Source organism: Amblyraja radiata, chromosome 12, assembly GCF_010909765.2.
Source record: "Amblyraja radiata isolate CabotCenter1 chromosome 12, sAmbRad1.1.pri, whole genome shotgun sequence".
Taxonomy (NCBI): domain Eukaryota; kingdom Metazoa; phylum Chordata; class Chondrichthyes; order Rajiformes; family Rajidae; genus Amblyraja; species Amblyraja radiata.
Window position 1 is genome coordinate 20,823,912 of NC_045967.1, and position 14,245 is coordinate 20,838,156.

General features: G+C 40.9%; 1 protein-coding gene across 1 annotated transcript in view; it reads right to left on the minus strand.

Moving 5' to 3' along the window:
- Positions 1–1,017: 1,017 nt before the first annotated feature.
- Positions 1,018–14,245, minus strand: part of LOC116978993 (succinate--CoA ligase [ADP-forming] subunit beta, mitochondrial-like) — a 42,650-nt gene continuing 29,422 nt past the window's right edge. Inside the window, exons 8-11 of the mRNA XM_033030350.1 lie at positions 9,063–9,205; positions 8,005–8,125; positions 6,208–6,296; positions 1,018–1,483 (exon numbers count right to left, since the gene is read on the minus strand). Coding sequence (XP_032886241.1) covers positions 1,409–1,483; positions 6,208–6,296; positions 8,005–8,125; positions 9,063–9,205 — 428 coding nt within the window. The 3' untranslated portion in view covers positions 1,018–1,408. The remainder of the gene's footprint in view (positions 1,484–6,207; positions 6,297–8,004; positions 8,126–9,062; positions 9,206–14,245) is intronic.

A 14,245-nucleotide genomic window follows, 5' to 3' on the forward strand; every position in this document is an offset into this window, starting at 1 on the left:
GGTTTGGAGTAAATTAGTTGTAAGCAATGCACTTAAAAACGATTTTATCCTACTTATAATGGAAGGACAAAATGCCATCAGAAAATCACACAAAACAGAACAATGTGTTTTGGAAATGCAAAGATAAAGCTCAGAGAAGGAACTTGAAAATTATTTTTTCAGATCGGCATCATTGGCAAGGCTAGCATTTATTGTACCTTCCTATTTGCCTTTCAACTAAGCGGCTTACTACGCTATTTTAAAGGACAGCTAAGGTTCATGGTCATACAGCATGGAAACAGGCCCTTCGGCCCAAATAGAACCGTGCTGACCAAGATGCCCTATCTCAGCTTGTCCCACTTGCCTGTCCCTCTAATTCACCAATATCTCTCAAAACCTTTTCTAGCCATGTATCTGTTCTAGTGTATTTTAAATGTTGTTCTAGTACCTGCCTCAACTTCCTCCACTGGTAGCTCGTTCCATATACCCATCGTGAGAAAGTTGCCCCTGAGGTTCATGCTAAATCTTAACTCCCTAACCATAAACCTATGTACTCTGCTTCTTGATTCCTCTACTCTGGGTAAAAGACTCTGTGCATTCACCCTATTTATTCTCCGTATGATGATATGGCACCTTTATAAGATCCCCCTCAGCCACCTGTGCCCCAAGGAATAAAGTTCTAGCTTACACAACCATTCACTATAGCTCAGGCCCTCAGATCTTGGCAACATCCTCATAAATCAACCAGATTAATATAACTGTAGTCACATACAAGCTGCATCAGGTAAGGACAAGTTTTCCTTTCTTATGTGACACAGATGGAGTTTTTTTTAATACTTTGTACTCTCATTAATACTGCGGAATCATTTTTGTTTGAATTCCAAAGCATGAATTAAATTTAAATTCCACAGCTACCAGAGGATTTGAATTCAGATCCCTGGGATTGTTAGACTAGGCCTCTAGATGACTAGTCCAATAATTTAATCATCGTACCTTGATCTTGCGTGGTCATTTTGTGAAGGAATTAAAAGCTAGAAATTACCGTTGATGATTTAATAAAACACTCAACATTTACATGACATGTAGATATTAAAATGTTACAAATGTTCAATGCAAGAGGCCAATTGGCAATCTGCACTGTGACTGCATGGCATAGATATATCGTGCAGAATATGCAGTTGTTCCGAATCTTTCATATTAATAAACTAATATGACATTTCAATGTTAATTTAACCGTAATACAGTAATAATGAGTGTTGCCTGTTTTTACACGCTTATTTTCCTTCCAAATAAATAAATAACCCCAGGCTGCTAACGACATTCCTTTTATTAAGCACACATTTCAAGAAACACAAGCATATGAAAAATAAATAGGTGTTCTATTACTGTCCCCTTTAAAGCCTCCAGCTTTGAGGTTGAAGTATCATGATTAGATTGGAAGCTGGAAATTCACGTTGACTTGTGCTTCTTTGGCCAGTGAAACAATTTCTGAAAGTTTTACAACCTATTTGGAGGGAAAAATAGAGATAAAATTGTACCATTGTAAGAGGACAGATAATAGTAATGATTGCAGATTTCTACAAGAAGACTGAAAACATTTGCAATTTGTGTTCATGTAACAGGAGCAGAATTAGGCCATTCAGCCCATCAAGACTACTCTGCCATTCAATCATGACTAATCTATCTTTTCCTCTCAACTACATTCTCCTGCCCTCTCCCCATAACCTTTGACACCCTTACTAATTAAGAATATGTCAATCTCCACCTCAAAATGGTGCAACCGATGACTTGCCCTGCACACCTGTCTGTGGCCAAGAATTTTACAGATTCACTACCTTCTAACTAAAGAAATTCCTCCTCATTTCCTTTCTGAAGGTACATCCTTTAATTCAGAGGCTATGCCTCCTGGTTCTAGACTCTCCTACTAGTGAAAACATCCTCCACAAATTCACTCTGTCCAGTCCTTTCACTATTTGGTAAGCTTCAATGAGATCCTCCCTTATCCTTCTAAACTCCAGCGAGTACAAGCCCTGTGCCGTCAAATGCTCATCATAAGTTGCCCCAATCATCCCCGGGATCATTTTCGTAAACCTGCTCTGAACCCTCTCCAATGCCAGCACATCCTTCCTCAGATAAGGGGCCCAAAATTGCTCACAATACTCCAAATTTGGTCTGACCAGTGCCTTATAAAGCTTTGGCATTACATGCCTGTTTTTATATTCTAGTCCTCTCTCAAAAATGCTAACATTGTATTCACCTTTCTTACTACCGATCCATTTCAATTTAAATTTGCTCTTTAATATTTGTGTTCAGAATATAATTCACATTGGCAGCTATTCTATGAAGCAATATTTGTTGTTTTACAAAGAAAATAAACACCAGTACTGACCCTTTAATCCATTTGGCAATGATCTTGCTTCTAAGTTTATTTCATGGTAATTTGCCAAGTTATTTTTAAATGGAGGTGCAAATGCTGGAGTGACTCAGCAGGTCAGGGAGCATTTCTCGAGAACATGAATAGGCGACGTTTCACGTCAGGACCCTTCTTCAGACTGCTTGTAGGGGGTGGGGGAGTGTGTTAGTAAGCTGGAAGAGAAGTCGGGGTGGGCCAAAATCCAGCAAGTGATAGGTGGATACAAACCAGCGGTGGGGGTGTTTTATTGGCAGATGGTTGGGACAAAGGCCAGAGGTGAGAAGACAAAAGGTGTGACATAAGTTCTAGGAACAGAATTTGGCCATTTGACCCAGCAGGTCTACTCCACTATTCAATTGTGGCTGATCTATCTTTCCCTCTCAACTCCATTCTCCTGCCGTCACCACTTAATCCATACTAACCAAGAATCAGTCAATCTCCGCCTTAAAAAATATCCATTGATGTCCTCCACAGCCGTCTTTGGCAGTGAATTCCGCAGATTCGCCACCCTCGGAGTAAAGAAAGTCCCCCCCATATTTTTAAAGGTATGTCCTTTTATTCTGAGGCTACGGCCTCTGGTGCTAGACTCTCCCACTAGTGGAAACATCCTCTCACATTCACTCTATCCAGGCCTTTCACTATAGGATAAGTTGCAGTGAGGTTTGTTTTGGTGCTCTTTCTTTGTTTACCCTTCCCATGTTCATTTGTCCATCACCCACACCTATCCACCTGGCTTTCAAGCATCCCACCTCGTGACCTTATGATTGAATGAAAGTCATTGATTGATGAAGCAGCTGAAGATTGTTGGGCCCAGGGCACTACACTGAGGAGCTCCTGCAGAGATGTTGTGTGGCTGAGATCTACGACCTGCAACGTCCACAACCAATTTCCTTTGTGCTGGGAATAATTCCAACCAACAGAGAGTTTTCTCTGATTTCAAATGATTCCAGTTTAGCCAGAACCTCCTTGATCCCGACAGATAACGCTGTCTTGATATCAAGGTCTGGAATTCAGCTCTTTTGTCCATGTTTGACCACGGCTGTATTGAGGTCAGGGGCTGAGTGACTTTGACCAGGTAAGATGGCAAATATCCTCCCCAAAGGATATGTGAACCAGGTGAACCAGAAAAACAATCAAAATTGGTTTTCATGGTCACATTAAACTGTTTAATTCCAGAATTTAAATTCAAATAAGTCGCAAACTGTGCGGTGAGATTCAAATAAGTCCCCAGGACTAATCTGAAGGGTCCCAACCCGAAACATTTCGTCCATAGATGCTGCCTGGCCCTCTGAGATCCTCCAGTATTTTAGCTTTTGCTCCCTACAGTTCAACAGTGTTGAAACAGGCCCTTTGGCCCAACTTGCTCTTGCTGACCAACATGCCCCATCTACACTAATTCCACCTGACTGCATTTGGCCCATATCCTTCTAAACCTATCCTATCCATATACCTGTCCAAATGTCTTTTAAAACACTTGTTGCCAATCAATAAAAAACAGCCTTCCATCACTACCCTCTGCTTCTTACCACCATGCCAATACTGGATCCAATTAGTTAGCTCGCTTCGGATCCCACATGCTCTAACTTTGTGGACCGACTTACAATGCAGGGTCTATTTAAATGCCTTATTAAAAATCCAATTGTCAACATTGCCTGCCCAGCTTTCATCAATCTTTGTTACCTCCTGAAAACACTAAATCACAATTAACTATGTCCAGATTTATCTTTACTCAAAGTTCTTCAGTAAAGAAATAACCAATATGCGAAATAAACGGTATAATTTATACATGTATATTCATTGTATCTATTAATTAGCTGATTGATTAGTCTGGGCACACCCAATTTACAGTGCCCCTGATAATGTTTGTGACAAAGACACATCATTTATTTATTTGCCTCTGTACTCCACAATTTGAGATTTGTAATAGAAAAAAAATCACATGTGGTTAAAGTGCACATTGTCCAGGCAATAAGTGCACATTGTCAGAGGCAATAACGGCAATTTTTATGCATTTTGGTTTCACCATGTAGAAACTACAGCAGTGTTTATACATAGCCCCCCCCCCCCCCCCCCCATTTCAGGGCACCATAATGTTTGGGACACAGCAATGTCATGTAAATGAAACTAGTCATGTTTAGTATTTTGTTGCATATCCTTTGCATACAATGACTGCTTGAAGTCTTCAATTCATGGACATCACCAGTTGCTGGTTGTCTTCGCTGGTGATGCTCTGCCAGGCCTGTATTGCAGCCATCTTTAGTTTTGGGGGCTAGTCAGTTTCTTAAGCATATAAAAGGCATGCTCAATTGGGTTCAGATCGGATGCTTGACTTGGCCACTCAAGAATTGACAATTTTTTAGCTTTGAAAAACTTTGCTTTAGCAGTATGTTTCGGATCATTGTCTTGCTGTAGAATGAACGGCCAGCCAATGAGTTTTGAGGAATTTGTTTAAACCTGAGCAGATAGGATGTGTCTGTACACTTCAGAATTCATTATGCTACTACCATCAGCAGTTGTATCATCGATGAAGATAAGTGAGCCAGTACCTTCAGCAGCAATTCATGCCCAGGCCATAACACCCCCACCACTGTGTTTCACAGATGAGGTGGTATGCTTTGGATCTTGGGCAGTTCCTTCTCTCCTCCATACTTTGTTCTTGCCATCACTCTGATTTAAGTTAATCTTCGTCTCACCTGTCCCAAGACCTTTTTCCAGAACTGTGGTTGCTCTTTTAAGTACTTATTGGCAAACTGTAACCTGGCCATCCTATTTTTGCAGCTAACCTGTGGTTTGTATGTTGCAGTGTAGCCTCTGTATTTCTGTTCATGAAGTCTTCTGCGGACAGTTGACATTGACAAATCCACATGTGACTCCTGAAGAGTGCTTCTGATCTGTTGGACAGATGTTTGGGGATTTCTCTTTATTATAGAGAGAATTCTTCTGTCATCAGCTGTGGAGGTCTTCCTTGGCCTGCCAGTCCCTTTGCGATTACTAAGCTCATCATTCTCTTTCTTCTTAATGATGTTCCAAACAGTTGAGTTTGCTAAGCCTAAGGTTTGGCTGTTGTCTCTAACAGTTTTATTCTTGTTTCTCTGTCTCATAATGGTTTCTTTGACTTTCATTGGCACAACTTTGGTCCTCATGTTGATAAACAGCAATAAAAGTTTCCAAAGGTGATGGAAAGACTGAAGGAAAGACAAGGTGCTGATAGCTCTCTTATACAAGAGTCAAGAGTGTTTATTGTCATGTCCCAGATAGGACAATGAAATTCTTACTTGCTGAAGCACAACAGAATATGTAAAGATAGTACATTACAGCATTAAACATACCTGAACAATTACAAACACCTGTGAAGCCATGTGTCCCAAACATTATGGTGCACTGAAATGGGGGACTATGTATAAATACAGCTGTAATTTCTACATGGTGAAACCAAAATGTATAAAAATGGCCTTGAATAAAATCTGACAATGTGCACTTTAACCACATGTGATTCGTTTACAAATCTCAAATTGTGGAGTACAGAGGCAAATAAATAAATGATGGGTCTTTGCCCCAAACATTATGGAGGGCACTGTAATTCATAGCAAAACAAATCCTGTTTTCAATACTAGATAAGCAAAAGGCTCATTCTTGTCTCGTGGGCAGATCAAAGAGTTTTTTTCCAAGCTGCATGCAAGTAATTAAATTGTCAATGATTTGAGAATGGAGATTAGGAGCAACATTCAACTGGCGAGAGCTGCTTATTGCTGTTGATTGCAAAATTTAAACTTTAATATCTTTACATAAACGCCAGGTTGCAGAATAAATATTACCATCCGTGCAGCATCATCCAGGTCATCACAGGCAAGAATTTTCAGGCTGCTCGCTGCTATTATTGCTTTCGCATCATCGACACGTGTACCTAAATGACATAGAAACATTTCCATCAAATTTCAATATGATCGTCAAAGAAAATCCACTATTTCATGTTGGTTATCTGTCTCTTGGTCTCCTTCTACTTTCCAAGTGGAACAGGATCACTGATGTTCTGACTGATGAAGGCTAGTAATGCCTACTTCACTACCAATTAAATCACTTTCTGGGAACTATATACTTGTACTCCTGGATCTCTGTTCTCCAACACTCCCCAGGGCATTACCGCTCACCATGAAAGTCTTACTCCGGTTTGACTTCCCAAAATGCAACACTTTGCATTTATCCGAATTAAAAGGCTTTGGCTGTTCCTCGGCTTGTTTACCTTACTGATCAAAATACTGCTGGAAAAACAAGGAACTGCAGATGTTGGTTTACACAAAAGTACACAACATGCTGGAGTAAGGTGGCAATGGGTCCAGCATCTCTGGAGACATGTATGGGTGACATTTTGGACTGGGCCCCTTCTTCAGATTGATTGTAGAGTAGGGGGCAAGAAAGCTGGAAGAAAGAAGAGACAAGACAAAGCATGGCAAGTAATAAGCAGGTAATAAGGTAATTCTGGATTTGGTGTTATGTGATGAACCAGATTTGATTAGGAAGCTTAAGATAAAGGAATCCCTAGGAGATAGTGATAATATGATAAAATTCAACCTGCAGTTTGAGAGGGTGATTATGAAATCAGAATAATTCAGAAGACATAGGATCTTTTCATCCCAATGAGAAAGATTCTAAGGGAAGAATGAGGCGACCACAGCTGACAAGGGAAGTCAAAGACGGCATAAAACTAAAAGAAAAGGCATATAATATTGCAAAGATTAGTGGGATGCTATAGGATTGGGAAGTTTTTAAAGACCAACAAAAGGGAACTAAAAAGGGAATATGGGGAGCCAACGGCACCGTGCTAGGCAGGCTGCCCCCTGCTTCTACCCTAGCTACCAGGACACCAGGCCTTAAAGTGAGAAAATAAGGAATTGCTTATTCCAATGGATCAAGATTAGATTTTTCATTCTTGGAAGTTGCACGATGGCACCGGAACATGGCGACAATCTTCGTGCTGTTCTAGAAGAGAATCTATGGTACTTGTGTATAGTTTGATTTGCCTGGACACTACACAAAACAAGCATTTTAGGCATCTCAGTTCGTGTGACAATAAATAAACTAAATATGGAATGGTTTAAATTATTCTGTTTAAATCTCAGATTTTTACATCTTTAAAATCTAACACTCCATCTCCATTCTAACTACCACCAAATGTTCTGCTCTTTTTTTTTTTTTTTTTTAAAGGTTCTTGGAATCACTTTTTCAGGTAAAACTCCTTCCATAGTATATTCACCAGAGTTTCTGGTGATTAATAGCTTGAGTGATTACAACCATTCCATACTGATCTTTCTGCTAACTTCAGAATGATCACTTCTAAATTCTGATCTAATTTTTCCAATGCACTAACCACCACTACCCTATAAAATTCCAAATCATCCACAATTCCAGAATCCTACCAACAACATTCTCCCTGTCAACTTCCACTTGTTCTTAATTGTCCAGTCTTGTGGCTATGTGTTGACTGTGCAAGATTAAAGATGCTAATTATTTTAAATAAAATACTGTATAAAAAAAGATAAGTTATATTGAACAAATCAGAATTCTTACATTGAAGTTGAGAGGCTAAAATAGGTGTAATATTTTAACATTCTCACCTTGCAATCGAACAACAATGGGAATTTTTAAATGTAGATCTGATACAGCAGTAATGATTCCTTGAGCAATTATGTCACAACGCATAATCCCACCAAATATATTCACCAGGATCGCCTGAACCTAAGGTCAACAAATAGAGAGATATTATCGACCAGTTATTCAAAGGAAAAAGCATTGAAAATCGAGATTTATTATGCATGTCTCCCCTCTAGTTTTTTAATCCCCACATACCCTATATATAAGTGTAATGTCAAGAACTTTGGTAGTAGGAATAAAGGCGTAGACTATTTTCTAAATAGGTAGAGGATTCAGAATGTTGAGGTGTAAAGGGACTTGGGAGTGTTGGTGTAGGATTCCCAAAAGGTTACTTTGCAAGGTGAATCGGTAGTAAGGAAGGCAAATGCAATGTAAGCATTCATTTCTAGAGAATATAAAAACAATAAGGCTTTATAAGGCACTAGTTAGACTGCTTTTGCAGTATCATGAGCAGTTTTTGGCCCCATATCGGAGGAGGGATGTGCCACCATTGGAGAGTATCCGGAGGTGGTTTATGAGAATGATCCCAGGGATAATTGGGTTAACGTATAATGAGACTTTTGACGACTGCAGATCTGTACTTGCTGCGGTTTAGGAGGATGTTTGAAACTTACTGAACAGTGAAAGGGCTGAATAGAGTGAATGTGGAGAGGATGTTTCTATAGAGGGAGAATCTTGGACCAGAGGGCACAGCCTCAAAATAAAAAGACATACCTCTAGAATGGAGGAATTTCTTTAGTGAGAGAGTGGTGAATCAGTGGAATTCATAGCTACAGACAGCTGTGGAGATCAAGTCATTAGGTAATTTTAAAGCGGAGTTTGACAGGTTCTTGATTAGTAAAGGTCAAAAGTTATAGGGAGAAGACAGGAGAATAAGGTTGAGAAGAAAAGATAGATTAGCCATGATTGAATGACGGAGTAGGTTCGATGGGCCAAATGGCCTAATTCTGCTCCGATAACATGAACTTCAAATTACCAAAAAGTAAATTGTTGCTTGAATATATATTTCTTAGATGCCTACCTTTCTGTCTGAAGTGATAAGCTTGAAGGCCTGCGTAACCTGCTGGGCTGTTGCTCCACCACCCACATCTAGGAAGTTAGCTGGAGTACCACCATGAAGTTTTATAATATCCATTGTTGCCATAGCCAATCCTGCACCATTGACTAAAAAACAAAGAAATGAAACAACTTCAAAACATGTTCAAGTATGTAGGCAAGAAAACATATATTAACAATGTTTAAACTTTATTTTTGAAAATCACATTTGAATTGAGAGAATTCAGTGCTTTTATACAATCTTCTCAATTTTTCTCAAACTAGTTTTCCAAATGATATTAGATATTGAATATTTGAAAATAAATGAGTATTGTGAAAACAAAAATTACAAAAGCCCCACCAGTAACCTCTGTCCACGCCTACCCCTGTCTGACCCAAACCCTTGTCGCATCTTCACCATCACCCCTGACCTCCCCCTCTCTGACCTCTAACTTCGTAACCCTTGCTTTCCCTTTCTCTCCGTCTCTCCCCATCCTAGTTCTCCGACTAATTTCATGGTCCTCCTGATTCAATATTACTGATTATATACCTCATTGCACCTTCCCTTCAGCTAACAATGTACCATTCTCCATTTCCTTGAGCATCGTACCCTTTGATCTGTGTTTTCACACCTTACCCGTTCATATCTATATGTCTCCCTCTCCCCTGACTTTCAGTCTGAAGAAGGGTTTCGACCCGAAACGTCAGTTATTCCAGAGATGCTGGAGTTACTCCAGCATGTCTAGCCCCACCAGACATTTTGAATGCAGCAGAGAGGGAAAATGATCCAATACAGAATTTCGACAAAATTATGTACAGATCCCAAATCTGCAGGAGTGATGCCGAAACATTCCATCTCGCCAGACATATCTATCTGCACGTAGCCCATATCCCTCTGTATCCATATGCCTATCCTAAAGCTTTTAAAATGCCACTAATGCATCTTCTTCAATCACCAGACACGGCAGCACATTCCAGGCAGTCACTACATGCTGTATTTTTAAAAATGGCCCTGCACAGCTCCTTCAAACTCTGCCCCGCTAACCTTAAAGTTACGCCCTCTAGTATTTGATTTTCCCCATCCTGAGAAAAAGGTTCTGACTATCTACCCTACCTATGCCTCTCATAACTTTATATACTTCTGTTGGGTGTCCCTGTAACCTCTGGTGTGCCAGAGAAAACAATCCAAGTGTGTCCAACCTCTCCCAGTAGCTAATATCCCCTAAATCAGGCATCATTAAACATAGAAACATAGAAATTAGGTGCAGGAGTAGGCCATTCGGCCCTTCGAGCCTGCACCGCCATTCAATATGATCATGGCTGATCATCCAACTCAGTATCCCGTACCTGCCTTCTCTCCATACCCTCTGATCCCCTTAGCCACAAGGGCCACATCTAACTCCCTCTTAAATATAGCCAATGAACTGGCCTCGACTACCCTCTGTGGCAGGGAGTTCCAGAGATTCACCACTCTCTGTGTGAAAAAAGTTCTTCTCATCTCGGTTTTAAAGGATTTCCCCCTTATCCTTAAGCTGTGACCCCTTGTCCTGGACTTCCCCAACATCGGGAGCAATCTTCCTGCATCTAGCCTGTCCAACCACTTAAGAATTTTGTAAGTTTCTATAAGATCCCCTCTCAATCTCCTAAATTCTAGAGAGTATAAACCAAGTCTATCCAGTCTTTCTTCATAAGACAGTCCTGACATCCCAGGAATCAGTCTGGTGAACCTTCTCTGCACTCCCTCTATGGCAATAATGTCCATCCTCAGATTTGGAGACCAAAACTGTACGCAATACTTCAGGTGTGGTCTCACCAAGACCCTGTACAACTGCAGTAGAACCTCCCTGCTCCTATACTCAAATCCTTTTGCTATGAAAGCTAACATACCATTCGCTTTCTTCACTGCCTGCTGCACCTGCATGCCCACTTTCAATGACTGGTGTACCATGACACCCAGGTCACGTTGCATCTCCCCTTTTCCTAGTCGTCCACCATTTAGATAATAGTCTGCTTTCCTGTTTTTGCCACCAAAATGGATAACCTCACATTTATCCACATTATACTGCATCTGCCAAACATTTGCCCACTCACCCAGCCTATCCAAGTCACCTTGCAGTCTCCTAGCATCCTCCTCACAGCTAACACTGCCCCCCAGCTTAGTGTCATCCGCAAACTTGGAGATATTGCCTTCAATTCCCTCATCCAGATCATTAATATATATTGTAAATAGCTGGGGTCCCAGCACTGAGCCTTGCGGTACCCCACTAGTCACTGCCTGCCATTGTGAAAAGGACCCGTTTACTCCTACTCTTTGCTTCCTGTTTGCCAGCCAGTTCTCTATCCACATCAATACTGAACCCCCAATGCCGTGTGCTTTAAGTTTGTAAACTAATCTCTTATGTGGGACCTTGTCGAAAGCCTTCTGGAAGTCCAGATACACCACATCCACTGGTTCTCCCCTATCCACGCTACTAGTTACATCCTCGAAAAATTCTATAAGATTCGTCAGACATGATTTACCTTTTGTAAATCCATGCTGACTTTGTCCAATGATTTCACCACTTTCCAAATGTGCTGCTATCCCATCTTTAATAACTGACTCTAGCAGTTTCCCCACTACCGATGTTAGACTAACTAGTCTGTAATTCCACGTTTTCTCTCTCCCTCCCTTCTTAAAAAGTGGGGCTACGTTTGCTACCCGCCAATCCTCAGGAACTACTCCAGAATCTAAAGGGTTTTGAAAGATTATTACTAATGCATCCACTACTTCTGGAGCTACTTCCTTAAGTACTCTGGGATGCAGCCTATCTGGCCCTGGGGATTTATCGGCCTTTAATCCATTTAATTTACCCAACACCACTTCCCGGCTAACCTGGATTTCACTTAATTCCTCCAACTCCTTTGACCCACGGTCCCCTGCTATTTCCGGCAGATTATTTATGTCTTCCTTAGTGAAGACGGAACCAAAGTAGTTATTCAATTGGTCCGCCATATCCTTGTTCCCCATGATCAACTCACCTGTTTCTGACTGCAAGGGACCTACATTTGTTTTAACTAATCTCTTTCTTTTCACGTATCTATAAAAACTTTTGCAGTCAGTTTTTATGTTCCCTGCCAGTTTTCTTTCATAATCTATTTTTCCTTTCCTAATTAAGCCCTTTGTCCTCCTCTGCTGGTCTCTGAATTTCTCCCAGTCCTCCGGTATGCTGCTTTTTTTGGCTAATTTGTACGCATCATCCTTCGCATTGATACTATCCCTGATTTCCCTTGTTATCCACGGATGCACTACCTTCCCTGATTTATTCTTTTGCCAAACTGGGATGAACAATTTTTGTAGTTCATCCATGCAGTCTTTAAATGTCTTCCATTGCATATCCACCGTCAACCCTTTTAGAATTAATTGCTAGTCAATCTTGGCCAATTCACGTCCCATACCCTCAAAGTTACCTTTCTTTAAGTTCAGAACCATTGTTTCTGAATTAACAATGTCACTCTCCATCCTAATGAAGAACTCAACCATATTATGGTCACTCTTGCCCAAGGGGGCACGTACAACAAGACTGCTAACTAACCCTTCCTCATTACTCAATACCCAGTCTAAAATAGCCTGCTCTCTCGTTGGTTCCTCTACATGTTGATTTAGATAACTATCCCGCATACATTCCAAAAAATCCTCTTCCTCAGCACCCCTGCCAATTTGATTCACGCAATCTATATGTAGATTGAAGTCACCCATTATAACGGTTTTGCCTTTGTCGCACGCATTTCTAATTTCCTGTTTGATACCAACTCCAACTTCACTACTACTGTTAGGTGGCCTGTACACAACACCCACCAGCGTTTTCTGCCCCTTAGTGTTTCGCAGCTCTACCCATACCGATTCCACATCCTGCAAACTAATGTCCTTCCTTTCCATTGCGTTAATCTCCTCTCTAATCAGCAACGCTACCCCACCTCCTTTTCCTTTCTCTCTATCCCTCCTGAATATTGAATATCCCTGGATGTTCAGCTCCCAGCCTTGGTCACCCTGGAGCCATGTCTCCGTGATCCCAACTATATCATAGTCATTAATAGCTATCTGCACATTCAACTCATCCGCCTTATTACGAATGCTCCTTGCATTGAGACACAAAGCCTTCAGGCTTGTTTTTACAACACTCTTACCCCTTATACAATTTTGTTGAAAAGTGGCCCTTTTAGATATTATATATTATATTAAACCTTCTCTGCACCCTTTCCAAAAGATGGGGCAACCAGAACTGCACACAACAGCCCAAATGTGGCTTAGCTAAAGTCCTTTTAAGCTGCGTGGTGATTTTCTGACTCTTATACTCAATCCCCCAATCTATGAAAACAAGCATACTATGCGCCTTCTTTACCACTATCTATTTGTATTACCACTTTCAGGGAGTTGTGGACTTGGACCCCAAGATCCCCCTGGACATCAATGCTTTTAGGAGACATGGCATTAATTGTATATTTTCTCCTTACATTTGACCACCCAAAGAGTAAAAAACATACACTTGCTAGGATTAACCTCAATCTGCCATTTCTACGCCCATTTCCGTAGCTGATGTATATCCCGCTACAACCTTTGACAGTCCGCAACCCCAGCGATCTTGGTGTCATCTGCAAATTTACAAACCAACAACGTTTACGTCCAAGTCATTTATATATATCATAAACAGCAGCTGTCCAAGCACGGGTCCCTGTGGAACTCCATTGGTCGGACTCCCAGCCTGAATAGTGCCTTTTCACCACAACCCTTCTATCTTCTAACATTTCACATTTCATGTGATCACATTTCACTGTGCCAACTGGCACATGTGACAAATAAATGCATCTTGTATCTTGTAACAGTATGCCAGCTCTGAATCCATACGACGTCATTATTGATCCTGTGGGAGAACCTGTGCATTAGGTAAGCAAATAGAAGGGCTGATGAGAAAGTGGAGGTTATGACAAGTATCAAAGGAAGGACAGGTAGGGAGTAGTTCATCAATATGATGAAAATTAAGGGCTGAAGTCCATACTTCAATACAAGAAATATTGTGGGTAAAGCCTGGATTAGTGCTTGGAATTATGATGTTGTGGCCATAACGGAAACTTGGTTACTAGAGGGACACTATTGCTCAAAGTACCTGAGATAGAGAGAGAGAGGAGAAAGAG